At 41.6% G+C, this 24,468-nt stretch overlaps 1 protein-coding gene across 13 annotated transcripts in view; it reads left to right on the top strand.

The window, feature by feature from the left end:
- ZFP1 (ZFP1 zinc finger protein) overlaps window positions 1–19,031 on the top strand; it is a 41,185-nt gene extending 22,154 nt beyond the window's left edge. For 4 of the 13 annotated variants that reach the window (XM_019646459.1, XM_019646460.1, XM_019646461.1 and 1 more), the window contains 2 exons: window positions 14,312–14,438; window positions 16,099–19,031. In XM_019646459.1, the coding sequence (XP_019502004.1) occupies window positions 14,312–14,438; window positions 16,099–17,180 (1,209 nt within the window). In that variant the 3' untranslated portion in view covers window positions 17,181–19,031. Of the gene's footprint in view, window positions 1–4,971; window positions 5,068–13,595; window positions 14,439–14,629; window positions 14,815–16,098 lie in introns of those variants that run through there. The other 9 variants (XM_019646466.1, XM_019646465.1, XM_019646464.1 and 6 more) reach the window with 6 other exon arrangements.
- Window positions 19,032–24,468: the final 5,437 nt, after the last annotated feature.

Genomic DNA, 24,468 nt, shown 5'->3' with positions numbered 1-24,468 from the left:
ACTTTTTTGAGTGTTTTTAGGTTTATGGTTGATGCCTTTTATCAAATTTGGAAAATTCTCAGGTGTTATTTCTTCAAATATTATTTTTATCCCATTCTTTTTTTTCCTCTTCTTCTGGGGCAATACATTATCCTTTTTTGTTTTTTCTTTCAGCATAGGTAATAATGCATTGGACTTTTTACTCATGTCTCATACCTCTTATGTTTTGTTTCTTCCTCCAGTGCTTCAGTTTGAGTCTCTTCTATTGAACTGTCTTCAAATTCATAATTCTTGTCTTCTGTTGTGTCCAGTTGCTAGTAAGTCTATACAACGAATTTTTAATTTCATTTACTACATTTTGCAGTTCTGGATTATCCATTTGCTTCCTTTTTGTAGATTCTGGTTCTTTGTTGAACTGTGCTATTTTTATTCACATTGTCCATTTTTCTCTGTATGACTTTACATACTACTTACTTTACAGTTAATCTGAAGGCTTTGTGTGCCAACCCTAATACATGGATTATCTCTACATCTGCTTTTGAGCTGTTTATCTCTTGATTTTGTCTTTGTTTTTTGCTTTTTCACACATCTAGTAATTTTTGTTTGTATTATGCTGGACATGTTGTATGACACATAACTCCCTCTAAAGAATGTTAAGTTTTGTTCTGGCAGTAATTTATCTGGAAGAATAAAACTGCTCTCCGCTAGTCCTGGAGGCTTGCTTGGCCTTTAACTACACGTATTAGAAACCAACCAAAGAGCTGAGATGAATTTTTATGTGGAATTTTAGAACCCTTTCTCTATGGCTTCCTTATCTCCCATTATCCTGCTCCCAAATCCCAGTTGCTTTGCAGACCCAAATGCCAGTTCTTATTTTTAAAATTTATTCCATGTAGCAATACTGCCACTTTCTGATTGGGCTCTATTTGTGTCATGGTTTAAAATACTTTTAGGGACATTTTTGCTGGATATAGAATTCAAGGTTGATTTTTTTTTTTCTTTCAGCAGTTGCATCATCAGTGTGGATGTGAAGCACACCCTCCTGTCACTAATTTTAGCCCTGCAATGGTTGCTGTCCAATGCTTGCAAATTGTTTCATTTATTTTGTCCAGCTTTTATTGTTTTTCCTCAGGTTTTTGAAGTCATTGCTTTTTAGTGTTATAGTCAGGAAGTCCAAAGTCCTATCTCTGTATCAGGATGTGACCTGTTCCATTCTCTCCTGAAACTTGTAGGCGTTTTTTCTTTGTACCCTGTGTTCTAAAATTTTTTGGCAATTTGCTTTTTCCTTACATTTTACCTGATAGTCCTTAAGATATTTTTTGTTCTTTACTTACATTTTAAAATTTGATTTTGTGAAGTGTGAAAATGCTCAGTAATACAAATAAGAGAAAATTAGGTTAAGCTATATAAAATTGTCAGATTTGTATGTCAAAACAGTTGAATGTCATCAATTTCAATATGGTTCAACTTAATGAGTATCAATCTGTTACACCATCCAGCAGTCAATACTTACCATCTTATTTGCTTCCACACATTAAATATATTGAAGTTTTTTTCTTTGTGTTACACAATTCATACATGAATTCTTTCTCTCTCTGTTGTGGATCTGCACTTCCCAGTGTGCTGTCACTCTTGGTATTAGGGCACCTAACTCAGTGCTAAAATCTTCTTGATTATTAAAATCAGTCTTCTCTCCTTAGAGGTTGCCAATGTTAAAAGCTTTGTGTGGGTGTGTCTAATCCTCTTTTTAAATACTTTTATATGTGTTAAGTAGAACTAAATGTGTGTGTGTGTGTGTGTGTGTGTGTGTGTGTGTGTGTGTATGGAATTCTGTTTTAACTAATTATTAACATTATTCTGCAAACTTTTCTGTGCCTTTTGAGACTAAGTTTCCTTGTTGTAAAAAGTATGTTGTTGTTGTTTTTAACTTCTCTGAGGGTCTTAATCTTTTATTAAACGTTTATTCCATTCTATTTTGATTACTGATTTTCTTGACCCACTTTTCGTCTTCTACTGTTCAGAATATGTTTCCATCCTTTTAAAGGTTTATCTTACTCTTTCATTGCTTACTTAAATGTATGTTTGAAACAAAGTTTAAGGTTAATCACAATTTACAGAGTACTTTCTCTCTGCCACAACTTTCAGGTTGCTAGCATCTAAAAATTAGTTTCAGCTTATTACTTAACACCTCCTCCCCCTATTCCATATATGCGTATTTTAACAACATATTTTGCTGATTTGCTCCCTGTTGCTTTTTGCACTCAACTGATTTGTGCTAGGTTTAATTTTTTTTCTTTTTGGAGTACATCCTTTGATAGTAGTAAGAATACCTAACACAACGTTTATTATTTAGCAGTCATCATTTCAAATTGTCAAACTGTGGCCCATGGGCCAGATGGCCTGCTGCCTTGCTACAAATGGTTTTTAGTATTAGCATTTAGTATTTGGTGTTAGTATTTAGTGTTTGGTATTGATCTCAGGCACAGATGACCCATCACCTGCATTCTCTGCCTAGTGGTTAAAGACGCCTGTAGGATGCCATGAAATAAGGCTGATTAGGTTACCTGCAACATTTTTAAATGGTTGGGGAAAAAAATCAAAAGAAAAGTAGTGTTTTAAATGTGACAATTATATGAAATTCAAATTTCTGTGTTCATAATCAAGTTTTATTGGAACACAGCTATGCACATTTGTTTATACATTGCCTGTGTGTGCTTTTGTGTACAATAGCAGAGTTGATTAGTTGTAGTGGAGACTACATATGGCCTGCAAAACCTAAAACATTTACTACTTGGCCCTTTATAGAAAAACTTTTTCAACTCATATTCTAGTATTTTTAGCATTTTAAAGATATTCTGTGATTTTTGTGGCTTTCATTGTTTCTGTTTAAAAGTCAGCTGTCAGCCTTACTGTTTTGTCTCTGAATGCAGTGCATATTTTTCCCTTTCGTTTTTTTAGCAGTTCAATTTTATGATAATGTGCCAAAGTGTGGTTTTCTTTGTATTGGGTTGTCGGAAAAGTCATGACATATTTTTTCTGTTTTTCGTTGTAAAAAATGCATCATGACTTTTCCGACAACCCAATATTTATTTTTCTTGGGATTCGTGGTGTTTCTACGGTCTGTTATGAGCTGTCTTGGAAAATTTTAAGGTATTATCTCTTCAAGTATTGTTTCTCTTTGTATTTTCCTCCCCTATTTGGACTCCAGTGCAAATATGTTAGACCTTTTTAGTTTGTCCCATAAGCAGAGTGAAATAAGTGCACAAGAGAAAAAAGTACTTCAGGGTTTAAAAGAGAGCAGGACTCTATTTTCATCCATGGGAAAGAGGGATGAAAAATAAATTTGGGGGGACTGGCCGAGTGGCTCAGTTGGTTAAGAGTTGGCTTAAGAGCGTGAGCTCTGAGCAACAGGGCTGCCGGTTCGATTCCCACATGGGCTAGTGATGCTGCGCCTGAGCTGAGGTGTCCCTGAGCTGCCAACAGGTGGCAGGATGGCTCAGCTGGTGTAACAACGAGATTGCCTGTTCAATGGTGGGCTGTGCCCACCTGCAACTAAGACTGAACTTGGCATCTTGAGCCGAGCTGCCACCCGGATGGCTCAGTGGATAGAGCGTGCGCTCTTAACAACAAGGCTACTGGTTCGACTCCCGCATGGGATGGTGGCTACGCTCACTCGCAACCAAGATTGAACACAGCACCTTGAGATTAGAGGCCACGAGCTGCCAATGGGCAGCCAGATGGTGACTGGTGCCCTCCACAATGAACACTGAAGAACAACAACTTGGCTGGTCCCGTTCCCCAATTCTCCAACACTGTTCCCCTCCCCCAATTCCCCAATAAAAAAATCTTTAAAAACAAAAAAGAAGAAATTTGGATGATGTTGAAAACTGAGCTAATCATTAGTTTATTGCAATAGATAATAACCATTTCTAATTATATAAAGCTTTACTTTAGGAAAATTGTTAGCTTTAGGATGTGGGAGAAAATAAGAGGAAGCTTTTGTAATAGCTGGAGTGGTTGTGGAAACAGGAAGCAAAGGAAAGACTTGAGGGGAGCCCATGTCGGTGAAGACTGATCTTGGTCTTTGTGTCCCTAGTACTTAATTTAGTCCCTAGGAAGTTTCCTAGTGATCCTGTTTTTTGAACTATAATTTCAGAAGTGACCTGAAAATGGAGAATAAATATTTACTATTGGGAAAATCATGACTCTGTAATTGTTGACCCCATGGTATTGATCTCAGGCACAGATTACCCATCACCTGCATTTTCTGCTCCCATGCCAAGTGGCTAAAGATTCCAATAAGATACATGAAATAATACTAATTAGGTTACCTGCAATTTTGTACACTATAACTAGGTCATTTGTAGTACTCAGACCTTTATCTTATCTTTTTTTTCCTCTTACTTCCTATATATAACTTTTCCTGAGGCTAGGAGTTATGTGTGGGAAGTGGTAGAAAGTTATTGAGGCCAGGTTTTGAAGATGGTGACAAGTGTAATCTAGATTTTGTAGGTATGTAATCTTAGAGGGGCAATGACAATTTAGAAGAAATAGAAGAAGTTAAGGAATTGGAAGTCATAACTGAAGATGGAAGATACAGAGGGTGCCAAAAAAATGTATACACATTTTAAGAAAGGAAAACTGTATTAAAATTATAACACTCAGTATATACCGACAACAAAAGATGAATACAAGTCATGTTTGATTTCTGCAATTACAAGAGGCGATCAAAGTGGTTACCATCAGCATCTAGACACTTCTGATTACAGCAAACTAGTGCTTGAGCAACATTGACCAAAGTGGCCACTTGTATACATTTTTTTGCACCCCTGGTATATATTGTAGATTCAAAAGAGAAAACATGTGAATAGGTAAAAGCAGATTCGTATACTCAGAAGTAAATTTAGAGGTGAACGTTTCAGATGTATAACAATTGGAAGAGTTGAAGAGGGGGTGTTAAAAATGATCTGCTCTGGGTGTCAAATATGCTAGGTACACCTCTACTCATGGCCATAGGATTTCTGCCCAGAACACCAAATTCATTCCGGATTGAAACTGCATCTGTCAGGACAGAAGCAAGTCTTTGAGGTCAGTCATGTTTGATATCCCTTTTAATGCTGTGCTATCAGAATTGTGTTTTATCTACAATTTTTGGAGCAGTTTTGTTTGTATAAAGTATAGAAAACAGCATTATGAGAAAAAGTATTTTTGTATTTGATGGTAGAGTCATTTCTAAATCAATGTAAATTAAGCCAGTGATGTGCCACAGGTTTACACCTTTGTTGGTCTGACAGTGATGCAAAAGTTCTTAGTGTACTTACCATGTGGCAACATGGTGTGGATGGTTTTGCAAGTTATCAAATGGTCTTCAGTTTTTTTCTCATAACTTCTTTCTGGTTTTGATTAATACTTGGTTATCTAGTTCCTTTTGTGACTTTTTTTTCGTATTTATATGCTTCATCATTTCTTTTGTTTCATGGGGATTGTTTTATTATAGTGCAAAGTATTATACACAGTATTTAAAATGTACATGTGAGATATATATGTCACTCACTGTTCAGGCCAAGAAACAGAAATTAGCCAGCATTCTAGAAGCTCTTGTGAAATTCTCCCTGTGTAACTGGAATTAGTTCATTTATAGTACTCAATTGTTTTAATGTACCACAAGAAATTAATCCATTGATGAGCATTTGTTTTTCTAGCTTTGGGCTCTTAAGTAAAATGCTGTGAACATTTTTTATACTTTTAAAATTTGTATTTATTTTTAAAATTGAGATATAATTGACATATTAGCTTTGGGTGTACAACACAATAATTTGGCATTTGTATATACTGCAAAATAGTCACCACAATAAGTGTAGTTATCATCAATCACATTAAGATTTTTGTTGTTGTTATGAGAACTTTTAACTCATAGCAACTTTCATATATGTGATACTGTGTTATTAACTATAATCACCATGCTGTACATTACATCCCCACGACATATTTATTTTACTACTGGAAGTTTATACCTTTTAACTCTCTTCAACATTTCCGCCCACCCCCGCAACCACCAATTTATTCTCTGTATGTGACCTCAGTTTGTTTGGTTTCACATATAAGTGAGATAATATGGTATTTGTCTTTGTCTTATTTCACTTAGTACAATGCCCTCAAGGTGCATCCATGTTGTCGTAAATGACAAACTTTCCTTTTTATAGCTGAATAGTATTCTGTGTATATATACCTCATTTCTTTTATCCATTCACCCATTGATTGACGCTTAGGTTTTCGTATCTTGGCTATTGTAAATAATGCTGAAGCGAACATGGGGCTGCATATATCTTTTGGAATTACTGTTTTTATTTTCTTTGGCTAAATACCCAGAGGTGGAATTGTGGGATTATATGGTAGTTCTATTCCTAGTTTTTTGAGAAGTCTCCATACTGTTTTCCATAGTGGTTATACGGTTTACATTCCCACCAGTACTGTAAATTCTTTTCTCCACATCCTTGCCAACACTCGTTATTGATCTTTTTGATAATAGCCATTCTAACATGTATGAGTTGATATTGTATTGTGATTTTGATTTGCATTCCCTGATTGGTGATGTTGAACACCTTTTCATGCACCTGTTGTCCATCTTTATGTCTTCGGAAAAATGTCTGTTCAGACATTTTTAATTGGGTTGTTTGGTTTTTTGCTATTGAGTTGTATGAGTTTTTAAAATATATTTTGGATATTAACCCCTAACACATATAGGATTTGCCAATATTTTCTCTCATTTGGTCAGTTGCCTTTTCATTCTCTTGATTTCCTTTGCTGTGCAGAAGCTTTTTAATTTGATGTAGTCCTGCTTGTTTAATTTTGCTTTTCTGCCATTTTTATGACTTGGAAATGGTGGGGAGATCTTTAATTATGCCTGCTATGTTGTCTTATAATTGGAAGTTCATCTTCTGTCTTTAAACATTCAAAGCTGAAATACAGATACACCCAGTTCCAACGTGTATTTGTGTAAACTTCCCCACACCCAACAAGCAACACTCGGACACCAGCATGGTACAAAATGCAGCTCCATTCTGACAGTCTTCCTCAAAATAGAATCACCTCCCACAGGTTAAGGGTTCAGTCCTACAAGACTGCCCCCGCCCCCAACTTCAGATGCCAGTCTCAAGCCCACATTGTTATACCTGTGCTTCTGACCAGCTGGCTACAGATTGGAGGTGTCAACAACAGCCACCATCCGCCTCTTACTCAGGATGCCAGTCACAAGCCCAGGCTACTTCCTATACTTCTGACTGGCTATAAATCAGAGGGTCCCAGACCCCCCTCCTTGGGATCAATTAATTTGCTAAAACAGCTCACAGAACTCAGAGAAACATTTTTTTTTTTGGTGAACATTTTTTTTTATTGTGAAATACATTTTTAGAATTAGTTTCAGCTGTACAACACAGTGCAATAGTTACACTTTTTACCCCTCGAGGTGACAACTCCCCTCCCCCAATATCATACATATCTATTACAATTCCCTTGACTCCACTCCTACACTATACTCCACATCTTGTGACTATATATATTCACTTATAGTTGACATACAATATTATACAACATCAGCTTCAGGTGTACAGTGCAGTGATCAAGCCTCTACCCCATCCATGATGCGGTCTCCCTAGCAAGACATGTGACCATCTGACACCCTACAAAATATTTACAACATTATTGATTATATTCCTCGAACTGTCTTTCATGTCCCTGTGGCAATATTGTAGTTACGTATTTATGCTGTCTAATCCCTTCCCCTTCTCCCTCATCCCCTCCCTCTCCCAACTAGCAGCCATCAGTTGTTCCTGTATATCTCTGAGACTATTTCTGTTTACTTTGCTCGTTCATTCAGTTTTTTTAGATTCCACATATAAGTGAAATCATATGGTGTTTGTCTTTCTCTGACTGACTTATTTCACTTAACATAATAGCCTCTAGGTCCATCCATATCATCCCAAATGGTACGATTTCATTCTTCTTTATAGCAGAGTAATACTCCATTGTATAAATGTACCACAGGAGGACATTTTGTTTACTGGATCACTGGTTCATTGTCAAAGGATGTAACTCAGGAACAGCCAGATGGGAGAGATGCGTAGGGTGAGGTATGGGGACGGGTGCGCAGCTCCCATGTCCTCTCCAGGGCACCACTCTCCCTGCTCCTCCATGTGTTCACCAACCCAGAGGCTCTCCGAACCCTGCCCTTTTAGGTTTTCATGGAGGCTTCATTACCGAATCGTTATGATTAAATCATTGACCACTGGCACTTCAGTCAACCTCCAGCTCCTCTCCCCTCCTCAGGTCAAGGAGTAGGACTGAACGTTCCAAACTTCTAATCCCATGGTCTCCTGTGACCAGCTCCCATCCTTAGGTGCTTTCAAAAAGTTGCCTCATTAACATAACAAAAACTTTTATCACTCTCAACACTTAGGAAATTCCAGGGGTGTTGGGAGCTATGAGCCAGAAACTGTGGACCAAAATCAAATACAGAGGGTGCCCAAAAAATGTATACACATTTTAAGAAAGGAAAACTGTATTAAAATTGTAATACTCAATATATACCGATAACAAAAGATGAATACAAGTCACCTTTGACTTCTGCAATTACAAGAGGTATTCAAAGTGGTTACCATCCGCATAATTTTAATACCGTTTTTACAAAGGGTAATTTCTGCTTGGTTTTCAGAGTTTTTCCCATGTCTGCTGTTTCTTAAAATTAATCAGCCTAAAACAGCCAGTATTTCCAAAGAGGCATATTGTGTGGTGGCAAACTCTACTCCCCTTTGCAGGTATCTCGTATGCTTATGCTAAGAGATAGTATCATTCTCTTGCTCTGAGCCTCTCTTGAAGTATTAATAAAATGTTGGATTTCCCTTTTTGCGTAACCCACTTGTTCATCCCTTTACCCTCAGCTATTATTTCTCCTTATCTCCATCTTTTATCTTTATCTTTACCCAGACTTTTCCACCCTAGGAAGCGGCATCAGGTTCACCACCGTGTTGGTCTAGATTGCTGGCAGCAGTACTAGTCTAGCAAGTGCTCTCCGCACTCCACTCCCACTCGTGTAGTGCAGGATTACATGGATGCAAGACTAGTAGGCATTCTTAACCACTAGACAACACCGTATCTACTGTCAGCCCCAACTTTGCCAAATGGGATGAAGGCACAGTCCACCCCATCAGGCCCATAGGAATGCTTACAGATTGAAAGGTACAGTTACAGTTTCTTGCTTAGGAATCATCCCTGCTTCCGGCACCCACAGTTGCAGCCCTGGTCCTGGAACCTGTGGGTCAGGTAGGAAAAAGAAAGTTGAGGTGATGCAGGGAAGAATTGTATAGTTACCAGCATCTATCCCCACCTTCTCTTTCTCAAACCCCCCAGAAAAGCAGAGGAATCTATTCAGTGGGGACCCTCCCTTAACCCCCTCAGGCCTTTATATCCCTCCATTTTAAACTGCAAATGTTTCAGATGCCCATTCCAATTTTCTATTAAACATTACTCTGAGGATGATACACAACATGGTATGTCCGTCTGATGTGGTAGCTCTTGGACCACTGTTTAACACAAGGAGCTATAAAGTTTGTTCCTCGGTCGAAAGAAATGTAACTTGGTGGTCCAAACTGGTACAGCATTTTCTGTTCCAATCCTTTAATACCAGGGGTGCCAAAAACATGTATACCCTTGACTTGGGTTCATTTTTTTGTTATATTACATATATTTGTATATATTATTGTAATATTAATACATTTTTTTTCTTAAAGTGTGTATACTTTTTTTGGCACCCTCTGTATTTTGGAGCATTTGCATCTACTACCAGGTGTGCCAGGCCCAGTCTGAAGTATGTGTGTCTTTCCATTAGAATCCATTAATGTCCCCCAGGGCTCCCAGCATCAGTCTGACTTGCCGGCTGTGCTTAGGGTCTTTGCACCAGGCAATCTGCCACGTGACCAGCTGCAGTCTCCGTCTCTTTGCTGGAAGACAGAGCAGTTCTGGTTGGCGTCTTATGCCTCAGAGGGTGCAAAAGGACTTTGTCTAGATTCAGCCCGTCTCTGCACTACTGCAGCACCCCCATTTCCACTTATTCCATGGACCCAGGTGTGCACCTCAGGTGAGCACACAGGGCTGTCTGCTTGTTGATTCCAGTCACCTTCCAAGCCTAGAAGGGAGTTCTTCTGATGGGCATCGCGTGTCCTGCTTTATTCACAGCACTCCAATGTCCGTAGTGATTTCCACAGAGCCATGCCCCATAGAGACACCCCTTTAACAGGCCAGGTGTCCATTGCCCTCCAGCCTGACCATATGGCCAAGGCATTGGCCGCTACCTGTGAGTCAGTGAAAAGCTAAACATAGGGGCTCTTACCACTGTTCAGCTCTTCCATCACTGCTGGGCAAACAGCATGCAGCTCAGCCCACTGAGCTGGTTTGTTTTTACCTTCTTCCATCAGGGCGGTGGCTTTCCAAACAGGATGTTGTCCATCACCATGGAACTGCTGTCCACAAACCAAGCAGCAGTTAGTCAGCCAAGGGCCCTTTACAGGGCACTGTCCAAGTGCCAGTAGAACCAGGCAGCTCCTCCTGCACCTCCAAAGTCAGTCCTAGGGAAAAAGAGGCCCCCTGCTTGTGAGGTTCTCCTCCTTGCGTTCCCCAGGCAGCATGATTTCTTTTTATTATGGAACTCTGCTGGGCACTGCCATCCCCAGTAGTGTTACCCTTATGTCACCCAAGGCATTGTAGTTCTTTTTTTTTATTATTATTATGAAATACACATTTTTTAGAATTAGTTTTAGCTGAACAACACAGTGCAATAGTTATACTTTTTACCCCTCGAAGTGACAACCCCCCTCCCCCAATCCACCACCCCATTTCACCCCCAATATCATACATATCTATTACAAATCCCTTGACTCCACTCCCACACTGTACTCCACATCCCATGACTATATAGTTGTAGTTGACAAGGCATTGTAGTTCTGATTTCAAGATCACCTTATGTCTTTCAGTCCTAGAGGTGGCTTCAGTTAATAGCAAGGTAGTAAATGTTCCTCTAAAATGGGAATTCTCAAGTCTGGGACCAGTACTTTACACTAGGAAGCACTCACATAAAGCCCAGTATACACCCCACATAGGACTGTCGCACAGAGAATTTGTCCCTCCCAGCATTCCAGCATCCATCACACACTGTGTGGGCTCAAGGCAGTAGAACTGGTCCCCATTTAGCATGTCCAGTTAATGTTACTTAAAGGGCAGATTTCCGTGCCTTGTGGTTTACAGTATTAGGTAGGGGAAACGTTTCCCAGGCAGATACAGTGTCCATCCCCACAGTACAGTCAGGTAAGGAATGCACCCACTTCACATGAAGCCTGATCAGACATACCATTCGTTGTGCACAACTTGGACCTGAATTCCAGTAGCGCTTCCATTCCTAACTGTAGCGTGCATTAGGACTTCTCAGCAGGTTTCCGTGTTACAGTACCGAGGAGCGGAGTGTTCCTGGCCATGCACAGTTCCCATGAAACCCTCAGGTAAAGGAGACACAGCTTCTGTACAGAATACCTTCTGAAACGCTCCAGCTTTCATAAATCCTAGGAACCAGTACATTTTTACCTTCTCTCAGTCTAATTGTAGCCCAAATCAGCGCTTCACCAGTGGGTTTTGGTACCACAGATCCTGGGACTCCCATTTCAAGGAGTCCTGGAAACTTCTCCACCCCCTGACCATTTTACTCACTCTTGTGCAAAAGGCTTTGGGTCCCCAGCGAGGAGTCAAGCCAAGGGACGCAGGCCCTTTGGTTCAGCTTTACTAGATGAATCGGTCTAACCACTGCCCGCAAGAGTTTGCTGGTCAGGTTTCTCATTGTAATTGCTGCCTTCCAGCTTCAAAAATTGCTCCAAGCAGGAATAGACACAGCAGGCTTGTTTGGGACCATTTAATGTTGGAGGACCAATAGGGGGTAACTTTGACACACCCAAACTGAAGTTTTAACCCATCAATGTCTTTTTTATTTATCCCATTTCTTAATAACCAACTAAAGATTTCCGCCTTTTTCTTATTAGCCTGCATTTGTTTATGTATCAAGTGGACCAACTCCCTAGGAGTTGGATCCATCTCTAAATCCTGTTACTAACTTTTACCTTTAGTAACTGATCTAAGCACATCTGCTGCTCCATACCACCCGTGACCAAGTGGCCACCCAGGAATCAGAGGTTCCTTATCCCTCACCCTGCTTTCCTTTCTCTTCCCAAACCACATGTTCAGTGACCACCAACTTAATAGGATACCTGGAGAGACAGGAGGGGGAGAGGGGAGAATGAGAGGGAGAGGGAGAGGGGAGACGGGGAAAGTGAGAACGAGAAGAGTGGAATGAGAGCAAGAGAAAGGGGAGAGATAGATAGATAGATAGATAGATAGATAGATAGATAGATAGATAGATAGATAGATAGATGGATGGATAGAGGAATGAGAGCAAGAGAAAGGGGAGAGAAAAGAAAAAAAGAAAGAAAGAAAGAAAGGAGAGAGAGGGAGGGAGTGAGGAGAGAGGGGGGAGAGGAGTATGTGAGAGAAGAGACAAAAGGGGGAGGAGAGGGGGAAAGTGAAAGGAGTGGGAGAAAGGTGAGAGGAGTGAGGGACTGAAAGAAGAGTGAGAGTGAAAGGAGTGAGGCAGAGAGAGAAAAGAATAAGACAGAACAGTGAGAGAGAGAAAGACAGGAAGGGGAAGAGAGGAGTGAGACAGAAGAATGAGAATGACAGGAGAGGGGGGAAAGTGAGAGAAAGGAGTGGGAGAGTGAAAAAAGTGAGGCACTGAGAGAAAGGAATAGGAGAGAGAACCATGAGAGAGGGGAGTGAGAACAAGGGAGAGTAAAAGGAGTAGAGAAAGAGGAGGGTTGAGTGGGAGAAAGATAAGAGGGGGGAGTGAGAGAACAAGAGAGTATAAGGAGTGAGAAAAAGGAGAGGGAGTGAGAGAATGATAGCGTGAGAAAGGAAGAGAGAGAGGGGTGTGAGGAGGGAGACAGGAGAGAGAGGAGGGGAGGGAGAGGAGTGAAACAGACAGAATGGGGGACAAAGAGAAAGTGAGAGAGAGAAGAGAGGAGTGAGACAGAAAAGTAAGAGAAAGGAGAGAAGGAAGAGAGGAGTGAGAATGACGGGAGAGAGAGGGAGAGTGAGCAAGACCAGAAGGCAAGGGCTGGGGGGGGGGAGGAGAGATATTAGAGAAAGGAGAGAAATGAGAGGCATGAGAGAGAAAAAGACAGGAGTGAGAGAAAATGAGGTACAGAACAGTGAGAGACAGAAGAGTCAGAGATAGACAGGAGAAGGAATGAGAGGAAGACGGGAGAGGAAGGGAGAGAGAAGAGTGAGAGAAAGAAAAAAGAGTGGAGAGAGAAATTAAAGAAAAAGTGAGAAAGGAGAGGAGAGAGACTGAGGAGAGAGAAGAGAGTGAGTGAGAAAAGGGAGGAGTGAGGTAGAGGATTGAGGAAGAGAAAGAAATGAGAGAGAAGAGTTAGAAATGAGTGAGAGAGGGGAGAGAGAGAGAGAGAGAGAGGAATGAGGGAGAGTAGAGAGAGAAAGAGAGACAGCAGTGAGAGAGGAAAGTGAGAGAGTGTGAGAGGGAGGAGAGAGGAGTGAGGGAGAGGGATTGAGTGAGTGTTGACTTACCTTTGGAGCTTCCGTGGTCTCTCCAGGGCCCCCGCGATCCCAGCACCTTGCATTCACCAACCCAGAGGCTCTTCGAACCCTGTCCTTTTAGGGTTTATGGAGGCTTCATTACCTAGTTGTGATCATTAAACCATTGACCACTGGCACTTGAATCAACCTCCAGCCCCTCTCCCCAGAGGTAGATATTTTGGTACATATGAGAAACATTTTGGGCATCTGAATTACCAAATATATATTTCTCATCACAATATCACAAAAGCTTTCATTTACTCTTAGTTTTGTCTAGTTTGATACGGCAGAACAAGACCTGTGTTAGCACCGTCACTGCACTGGTGACATTCATTGCTGTATAATTACGAGCATGTTTATGCATTTATCTGCCTTATACGTCTTCAGAAGAGAAACAGTGCTTTATGAACCTTAGATACCGCCAGGTATGACAGTGCCAGAGATGCAGGGGAATCTGCATTCATGCCTTAACCCCTGTAAAAAATACTTTTTGGAGACATGACAACATAGCGAAGGTGTATGTACAGCTGGTGCCATATGTAAATGTCCACGGTGAGTGACTCTTACAACAATATTGTAAGTTTCCATGTATCCTTTGTACATCACCAAGTGCTCGTCATTCAGAATGAATAGCAATATGCCATTTCAGGGGTCAGTCTCATTCACGGATGTGACTGTGGACTTCACCCAGGAGGAGTGGGAGCAGCTGGACCCATCTCAGAGGATCCTGTACATGGACGTGATGCTGGAGAATTACAGCAATTTACTCTCCGTGGGTAAGGACAGCTTTCAGGAGGGACTCTGTTTACCTAGCAGCATTTATGTCATTTCTCAGTAACCAGAGCTTACGAGCTTCTAAATGACTAAATGGCTTTGGCCTCAGGCCTTAGGTGTTCAAGGTGATGGTGCAGACTCTAAAGTGCTGCCTACTTTATTTTCAGGGTCTCTGAATTGGAGCAGTTAGGAGCTACCATCCATTAGCAAGTTCTCTGACTCTGTCAAACCAGATGTGATTTTCAAGTTGGAGCCACAAGGATTGTAGCTAGCCAAGTTAGACTTGCCAGTTGAGAACTTTCTAGGGAAGCTGTGGAAGGAGAGATGGAGAAGCAGAAGCCACTCGAAGTGAAGTACTATCCCAAGGATTATGAATGGGTCGGTACCTTTGACCTTTTTTAGGAATCTGTGTTTCCAATCTCTAAGCCTTTAGAGATGGCGGAGAACAGATGGCCTGTACCCCTCAGCCTCAGCACTCTGAGTCACCCCTCCAGACATCCTTCTCCCTACTCAGCTTTTTCCTCTTACAGATATTTGCCGCTCACACTTGAGCCCTGGTACTTGCCTAACATGTCTTGAGCCTTTGTTCTGTGGTTACTTGCTCTTGAATTAGTATTTTCAGTTTGCCAGAATGGTGACCTGTATAGTTTAGCTCATGGAAATTGATGTAGTGCCCCCAAGGGGAATACATATTTTTCAGTACAGAAGTGACATCGTTGTCCTGGACGCAAACGGCCGCAGGATCACAAGAATCAGGGACCAGTAATGCACAGATGAAAGTAAAGGTTATCAAAGGCCTAGGTCGAGGCTGGGTAACTCGATCCTCAAAATCCCTTCAAATCAAAGCAGGGACAAGACTGATTTGGGGAAGAACGTAAACATTAAAAGGAGAAAAATAAAATTGAATGATGAAAATACATTCTGTCTCCAACAACTTCAACAGAAAAAAAGCAATGAAACCAGCCGTAGCAGCGAATCTCTCAAAAGGATCTTGGATCCTTGGATCTATTTTATATTTCCTGTATGAGTTTCTGGGTCTTACCATTCATTTGCACAAGTCTTACTTGGGAGATGTGGAGTGCTGCGGTAGGGTCATCTCTGCAGACCTGTGAGAAATCCTGCCCTAGGAAGTTCCCTGGTACAGATGAGAGAGGGGTCAGAGGGGCTTAGAGCCTAGAAGCGTGTGCAGACCAGTCACGCAGAGTCCCAGCGAGGGCTGCCAACCTCACACCTGCCTGGGTGTTCTTCCATCATCTGCTTTTCTTGGTCTCTGTGCTAACTAACTGTTCAGGGTCCTTGAGGACACTGAGTCTCCTTCATCCATGGACTTGCCTGCCAGCCCTCCCACATCATGTGTTTCCTGTTTGCTGCCCTTTGTTTTTATTTCACTTTACCCGCTTTTTAAGGTCATGTTGTAACCTGGGAATGCTACTTGTGTTCATTGTCAGTTTCCGCTTCCTTTTTTTGCCACAGGCATGTTTTTTTTTTCTTTCAAAGTTTAAGAGCTAGGAAAAATTTTCACTGGAGACTTTAATACTGGAAGACCGGGTCCCAAACTAAAAAGGCAGCCGTACGATGGAAGTTTGCGGATGGAAGTTTGTAACATTCTATAACGTTACAGCGAAAGGGTTGACAAAGTGTATTTCGTGTGCTCTTTCCTAGAGGTGTGGAAGGCTGATGACCAGATGGAGAGGGATCACAGAAACCCAGATGAGCAGGCGAGGCCGTTTGTAATCTTTAAGAACCAAACCCCAGTCGAGGAAAGGGGTGATCTCTTTGGAAAATCATTCAACCTGAGCACAGACTTTGTCTCTTTAAGACAAGTACCTTATAAATATGACTTATATGAAAAAACTTTGAAATATAATTCAGACTTACTTAATAGTAACAGAAGCTATATAAGAAAGCAAGCTGACGAGTATAATGGATTTGGAAAAGCACTTCTCTATCTAAAGCAAGAGAAAACCCATACTGAAGTGGAATACTCTGAATATAACAAAAATGGAAAAGGCTTCAGCCATAAAGAAGCCATTTTTAAACATCAGAAAATTCGAAATCTGGTGCAACCTTTCATTTGCAATTACTGTGACAAGGCTTTCCCCTTTAAGTCACTCCTCATCAGTCATAAGAGAATACATACTGGAGAAAAGCCGTACGAATGTAATGTATGTAAGAAGACCTTCTCCCATAAGGCAAACCTCATTAAACACCAGAGAATTCACACCGGGGAGAAGCCCTTTGAATGCCTTGAATGTGGAAAAGCTTTCACCCACCAGTCCAACCTCATTGTACACCAGAGAGCGCACATGGAAAAGAAGCCCTACGAGTGCAGCGAATGTGGCAAGACATTTGCCCAGAAGTTTGAACTTACTACCCACCAGAGGATTCATACAGGGGAGCGACCCTATGAGTGTAATGAATGTGCAAAAACCTTCTTCAAGAAATCAAACCTCATTATCCATCAGAAAATCCACACAGGGGAGAAGCGCTACGAGTGCAGCGAGTGTGGGAAGTCCTTCATTCAGAACTCACAGCTCATTATACACATGAGAACTCACACAGGGGAGAAGCCCTATGCATGCACGGAATGCGGCAAAACCTTCAGCCAGCGGTCCACCCTGAGGCTACACCTGCGAATCCACACAGGAGAGAAACCGTATGAGTGTTCTCAGTGCGGGAAGGCCTTCAGCAGGAAGTCCCGACTCAGCGTCCATCAAAGAGTGCACATAGGGGACAAACCCTGAGACTGCACCCAGGGCGAACTGTGCAAACCCTCCGACCAGAACCCTTCCAACGGGAGAGAAAACTCATGAAGGTACTGACGGAGCCCGGGAAGTCCTACTGAGGTACAGTCTGTCAACTCAGAAATGTGTAAAAGTGGGTTCCTTAAGAACCATAACAACTGAAAGTCAGCTGTGACACCCAGCTAAAGAATACATATCAGAATATACCCAATTGTAAATAGACATACTTAACTGTATTACAGTGAGCTGTTGGGAATCTCAAAGGAATTATTCAAGCATGAAATATTCTGGGAAGCAGCAGAAAGAACTACAAGACAGTATCTAGGAATACAGTGGCTATGTATGAGATTATGCCACAAAACACAAATTGTATATTTTAGATCTGTATATATGAATTTAACAGTCACTGAAAATTTGAAATTCTTGCCTTCTAACAATTAGGACGCATCAGACGAGATGTTGCACATTAAACATCACATGTGTTTTCTAGAACCTTTACAACTCACTATACATTCCAAATGAAATGTGGGACAGATGTTAGCGTAGCATGTAACATGTTTGCTTCTACTTGCTGGCATCTCTATAAGCTGGTATGACCATTGTTACTGAGCTGCCTCTTCATAAACAGAAGTTTTTACCTGCTTCTGGGTTTGCTGAAGATTTTCTAGAAGCATTATTTACATAAATATGCAAGTGTGAGATAATTAAGAGGAGGTTTAGAGAGTGAAAAGAGGGAGCTGTGTGCTGTATTACTCAGTATGCACCACAGAATAAAAATGGGCTAAAGAGAATACCCACTCCATCATACTCTTGTTATTGATTTTCAGTGGGGTATTTACATACAAATGCATGTCAGTGACCAAAATATTGTATAACTCAGAAACCAGTTATATTTTGTGTGTTTCCCTGTTTCTTTTAATATTATATGAATTGTCTTGTAAAAAAATGGTAGGATATGTCTGTAGTGCACAAATGTTACTTAACATTTCAGAAACTTTAAAGGAAAAATAATTTATTTAAACTGTCAAATATGTTATTGCTTAAAAATTTTTCCATGTGCATAGTCCACTTCAGAAATAAATTTTTGCAGTATTCTGTTTAGGGTAGGCATTTTTACTTCCTTGAGTTTCAGCATCACCAACCTAAAGCGTTTCCCTTTGGAACCTGGCTTAGTATAGTTATACCTTTCCTTTAAAGGTTCACTAACAGTTTTACTAGACTATTCAGTGATTTTTCCATAGATACTGTTTGATGACGAACCTACAAAAATTTATCTTTTTTGCATAACTCAAAGATACACCATTTTAGGCTTGATTTCAGATTCCCAAGTTACACTTGTTCATTTTTGAAGGTCATTAACATGCTGTGACTACATATGAATGTGAGTGACTTTCTGAACAAATTTTCTAGAACATCCATCTTTGTCTAAGTTGTCATCTAGTAACAGCAGGAAGCAGGGGGAAAAGTTAATTACATACTGTGCTATTAGAAATGTAAATTGTGATAGCCACCTTGGAAATCATTGTGACTCTGTCTTTTAACATTAAGAATATACGTACTCTTCAACCCAGCAGTATCAGTCCCAGGAACCTATCCCTAAGAAAATAATAAAGTGCCAGTACTTAAGATTATATTTATCAATGTATATTGTATTTTTTTGTAAGGACAAAATAGGAAACAATGTGAATGATCACCAGATTGAATAAACTGTGTTAAAAACATATCATGGTTGGGTGGTATTCCACAGAAAACAATGTGTAGGAGCAAATGCCTCCAGGTCAGATGAGGACAGCAAGAGGAGAGAGCGAGAGTATATACCCAATTTTGTAAAATAAAGATCTAAGAACCTTATATGTGTGTGTATTTGTATTTGATTTTATGGGCCTGGAGAATAAATAGAATTATTGTAAGTCAAAAATATAATTACCACTAATTTCAGTGGAAAATTTTTCATGCATTCATTAGTTTCTAAATTAGCACTCATTTATACTAAAACAATACCATAACCCATTAAAATGGACGCAGTTTGTTAAATAACATTAGCTAACAAAGCATGAAATAAGACATGCCCTAGCTTTCATGGCTGTATTGTATGTTTGAGCGTGTTCTCAACAAAAGCACATATTTGACAATTGTTCATGTAATGGAAATGAATACAAAAAGGAAAATAGCAAAGATGGAAAAACTAATGAAGAAAAAAAAATCAAAGAATGCCAAGGTTATTACAAATGTAAATTATAAATTACAAATGCTTTGAGAAAACTTAACATATCCACCTTTACACCTGCACAGGTGATCATAGGGATGACTGTCTTTTAATGAGCTGTTTGCTCATTAAGGCCCTAGAAATCTAGATAAGGACTCCTAATTTTTTTTCTTTAAGTGCCTTGTAGTCCTCATAAACCCAGGTGGTTTTAGATGAAACTCCTTCTAAAGACAGGTCCTTATAGCCTGAGCATATGACTATTTCATTTTCCTCTCAGGAAGCTAGGAAGCAGGGGTTATTTCACTGGTGAGGCGGTTCAGTTTGCACCCCCAGCCAGTAAAGGGTGTTTCCAGGTTCAGACCTCTGACCCCAAAGCCCACTGTACTTGTCCCTGTGACCTGTTTTTATTCCACTGATATTTTAATTTTGGAGATTTTATTACTATTTCCATAGATATTTTTTATAACAAATGCTTAAATATTTTAATTTTTTCAGTGTTTTATGCTTTATAAATCTAAAGTTGGGGATTGTCTACTTGGTATAAATCTTATGTGGATAAATCTAGTTGGTGACACTCTACTGTTGGTAAGTCTAAGGACTAGTCGTATGGATACGCTGATAGCATCCCCATCAGGCAGTGGGCCTGGAAAGCCCGGAGCTTGTGCCATCCCCAGGCTTTGTTACGCTTAGCTGGTTACCTGAGTGTCCCATCAAGTCCTGCTGGCCAACATACTGTGGACTCTTGGGACCTGGTCTCCACTTGACAGCCTTCTGACTACAGCCGGTCTGCACTCTGGTGTTTTTGAAAAGGACAGCTCCCATAGCTCATCATGCTGAGCAGCAGTCAGCAGGACATGTCTGGGACCCCTCTGCTCCCTTAGCTCATTGTTGGTGACCTCTTCCATAGTCTTACCTCTCCTCCTGCCCCCAAAGAGAGGCTGCCCTTCTCTCTCAGGCACACGTTTGAATAAAGAAGAACCTGCCTCTCTCTCTTGTTTTATAAGGACTGCCAGAATGTTAAACACAATACAACAAACAAACCAAAACACACCTATCGAGGTGAGCAGGACTCATGGAAAAGAACCAGAGATGGGTATTGAAGAACCCAAGTTATTGGAAAAGTCCAGGGAGCACAAAACCCCATGAAAAGTCAAGACCACTGCTGTTCACACTAACCATGGCAGTGGACGTGGGGATATTCGTTACGTTCGTTCGTTTATTCATTCCATGTAACCAATAAACATAAGCTTGAAGTGGCACTTAATATCATAAAGTGGACTTCAAGACAGTATTACTAGAGATAAAGAATAATCATGCTAATAAAGGGGTCAATTAAAAAAGTCAAACCATGTATGTGCCTCATAGTTAAAAAATAAAGCAAAAATGGACAGAAGACACCCATAAGCTAGTTGGACATCTTAGCACCTTCTCTCGCAACTGATAGAACTAGACAAAAATTAAGTATAGACAGAAAATATGAACACTTAACCACCTTGATCTAATTGATGGAACACGTCACTAGTAGCTGCAGAGTACACTTTGCAAGTGCATATGGTACATTCACCAAGATAGACATGCTGGGCCATACAGTACACCTTAACACATTGAAAAGGACTGACATCACACACAATGTGTTCTCTGAACACAGCAATTAAAAATCAATAACAACTACAGTGTAAGCACCTCACAGTTTTTATGTTGTTTTGTAATATAAGTGACTGACTTAAACTTTTGACTGCTGAGACATCCACTTCCAAGACTATCTTTATTTATTTATTTATTTTTAAGCTGAGCCATCCTGCCTGTTGGCAGCGCAGCTCGAGCCAGGAATTGAACCGGCAACCCTGTTGCTCAGAGCTCGCGCACGCTCGAGTGAGCTCTGAACCAACTGAGCCACTCCCCGCCGGCCCTCCAAGACTATCTTGAACAAACATTGCCAGCCACAGGACTAGATAAAGAGCCAGTTCTGATGTGTTCCCCGCCCCTCACAAGTTGCCTTTGTTTTGGAGATCTCTGGTTAACTTAAATAACTGACCATTCAACTACTTGCTTTAATTCCTGCTCTTTTTAAAATTCACCGAAAAAGAATGATCCCTGAAAACCCTAGGCTTCCACTCTCAACCCCAATCAAAGCAGAACCCCAGGTTTTCTGTCTCCCTCCCTCCCTCTTTCTCCGCCCCCTCCAGCAGTGTACTCTCCAGGACCTGTAACACTTTTTTTTTTTTTTAACGAAGTTTCCTGATGCTTATTGCTGAGGGTGTCTTGCAATCATAATAAGAACCACAAGAAAAAAGAAGAACCACAAGGGCCAGTCCAGCCACAATGTTGGTTCTGAAATGTCGGCGCTGGAGGGCAGCTCCCGGCATGAGTGCCCCCAAGCATTTCTAGCTAACCGCATCACTACTTAGGCTGCAACCAGAACAAAACAAGTGGCGACCACAACAAAACAACTGGCGTAGCTGCAACTGGCTTACCCTGCAACTGACCAACCCTGGTGGGTAGCACCACCTGGGAAGCAAACACTGCTTGCTAGAAGTCTGTCGCGCTCTGCTTTTTTGTACTGCCACTGTTATGTGTTGCCTGTGGTATCCTTCCTCAAATGTCACTGCTGCCGTAATCAACAACCTTCCCAGAGCAGCATGGTCAAGACCATATGGTCTAACAAGATGATTAGACTACTAATGATAAAGGCCTTAATTGACATGTACAAGAGGCTCCTCCATGCCTCGAGGCCAAGGAGAGCTAAGACAAAGAAAAACTCTGATCTAAAGGCATGAGGAAAGGATACTCATATCGGTCAGGAGGACAGGAGACCTCCACCTGCAACCACCGAGTCATTGGGGCACACCTGGACCACGTGTCCTAACCCAGACAACTGAAATAGCCTTGCGACAGGAAACCAGCGTCACCACAAAAGGAAATGCAGAGGCCTGTGGTCTCTGTCACTGCTTCACTCGCCACTGTCACTTTTATTGTGGGTTCAATACCTAGCATGATACTGCTAAAAAATTAATGGACAAACATAAATGTCGTGAACATCTGGTGCCAGCGCCTCCTAAAAACCCCGAGGATACGCTCCAGGTCCTTGGCAGATGCAGAACCTCTCTGGAAGCCATGGCATACCAACGTGCCAAGGCCCAGCTGCAACGCTGCAGAGGCCCAGGGGTTTTCCCAAAGACCCTGTTGAGTATTGCACCAATGGAGGCAGACCCTCCCCCATCCCAGAGAGGTCAAGTGGGAAACCTTGAAAGGAAAGCGGCTGCCTATGAAAAGAGCTCACAGGGACATCCTCCATTGTTTTCCGGTAATCTTAAACCTTTAAGATTACGGTAACGTGAGAAAATCACAAAGCATAGAAACTGAGTTGAGAAACTATACCTTAACTGAAGTTCAAACCTTTTACAAGATTTTGTGCAGCAGGAAGGATGGTAGCTAGCTGGCTGACTATTGCAGATTTTTGGACCAGGTTCTGCATTGTTAACAACTGCCAAAATGTGCCAACTGACCAGTACCGCTAAAACCCCTAAAAATCCATAACCTTGAAGATCCATCCACGCTATTGCTCGTTTCCTCTGAGACGCCACCGATCCTGGGCCCCCTCGGCTTTCCTCTGAACACACAGAACCAGGCAACTCCCCTCACGAGGTATCCCTGCCACCAAGGGTGGCCTCTAGTGAGGGGGGAGAGCGAAGGCAAAGGCCCCTAGAGCCACCTGTATTACCAGGGCCCTCCCTCTCCTCACTGGATATTTGTCACTGGTGCCGTGCCCATCCCTCCATCACAGTGGTCACTGCTCAGGCTCATAGTGAATGCAAAACGTGAACGAGGCCCATCTGCCACACAAGATTGGCAAGTTCTAATGGTAAGTGTTCTGCACCCAATTCCATCATGGATAGGGGTGGGAGGTATCCTCACACCAACAAGCAATTCTTTGACACCTGCTGGGTGTCCAAAAATTCAACTCAATTCTGACACCATCTATTTGGCAATAACATCAGATTTCACATTTTTAGGGGTCAGTCCTACAAGACCACACCCTCCATTACAGAGGCCAGTTGCAAGCCCAGATTGTTACCTGTGCTTGATTGACGATATATCAAAGGTCCCTCCTTGGGTTCAATTAATTTGCTAGAGCGGCTCACAGAACTCAGGAAACCCGATTACTCACTAGATTACCAGTTTATTATAAAAGGAAGGATATAACTCCGGAATGGCCAGACAGAAGAGATGCATAAGACAAGGTGCGGGGAAGGGGCACGGAGCTTCCATGCCCTCTCCATGGGCACCTCTCCCCCCGAATCTCCACATGTTCACCAACCTGGAAGCTCCCTGAATCCTGTCCTTTTAGGATCTTATGGAGGCTTTATGACATGGACATGATTGATTAAATCATTGGCAGTTGGTGATCGAACTCACTCTCCAGCCCATCTAGGTTGGGGAAGGGACTTCAAGTTTCAACCCCCAATCACATGGTTTGGCTCCACTGGTAACCAGCCCCCCATCTTAGGTGAGTTCCAAAAGTCACCTCATTTACTTAACAGAAGACACCTTTATGGCTCATATCACTTAGGAAATTCCAAGGGCTTTAGGAGCTCGGTGCCAGAAATGGGGATGAATACCAAATTTAAGTAATTTCCATGACCATAGTGACCTAAATGGCCTCTTCATTTCCAACCCTGAAGAGACCCCATTTGACCCCTAGTTCAGAGAATTCTTTATACAGGGCGCTCTTCCTAATTATAGGGCATCATCCTACTACATTTTATTGAGACTCCCAAAACCATCCATAAGGCACTGGAGGGTGTTAATGTGGTGGCTGGACATGAAGATTCCTCCCAGACGCTCAGACACTTCAGACTCCTGCCCTCCGTTCCTGCTGCCCTAGAATTGTCTCCCTGGAACAAATTTCCTTAGATGGAAAAGGTTCCCCACTCCCTCCCCAATAAACCCCCATCTAGTTTCACGCCTTATGGAACTACACAGGCAAACCTCTACCAGGAGTTAACAACTTAGGGGTCCTGGCCATTTGACAGCTAGTCTCAAAACCTAGGCCCTTAATCTAGCATCTGCCCAGTGACAGCG

The sequence above is a fragment of the Hipposideros armiger genome, unplaced genomic scaffold, assembly GCF_001890085.2.
Source record: "Hipposideros armiger isolate ML-2016 unplaced genomic scaffold, ASM189008v1 scaffold_102, whole genome shotgun sequence".
NCBI lineage: Eukaryota > Metazoa > Chordata > Mammalia > Chiroptera > Hipposideridae > Hipposideros > Hipposideros armiger.
The sequence above is the reverse complement of the archived record's forward strand: the minus strand, read 5'-3'. Positions and strand labels throughout refer to the sequence as shown.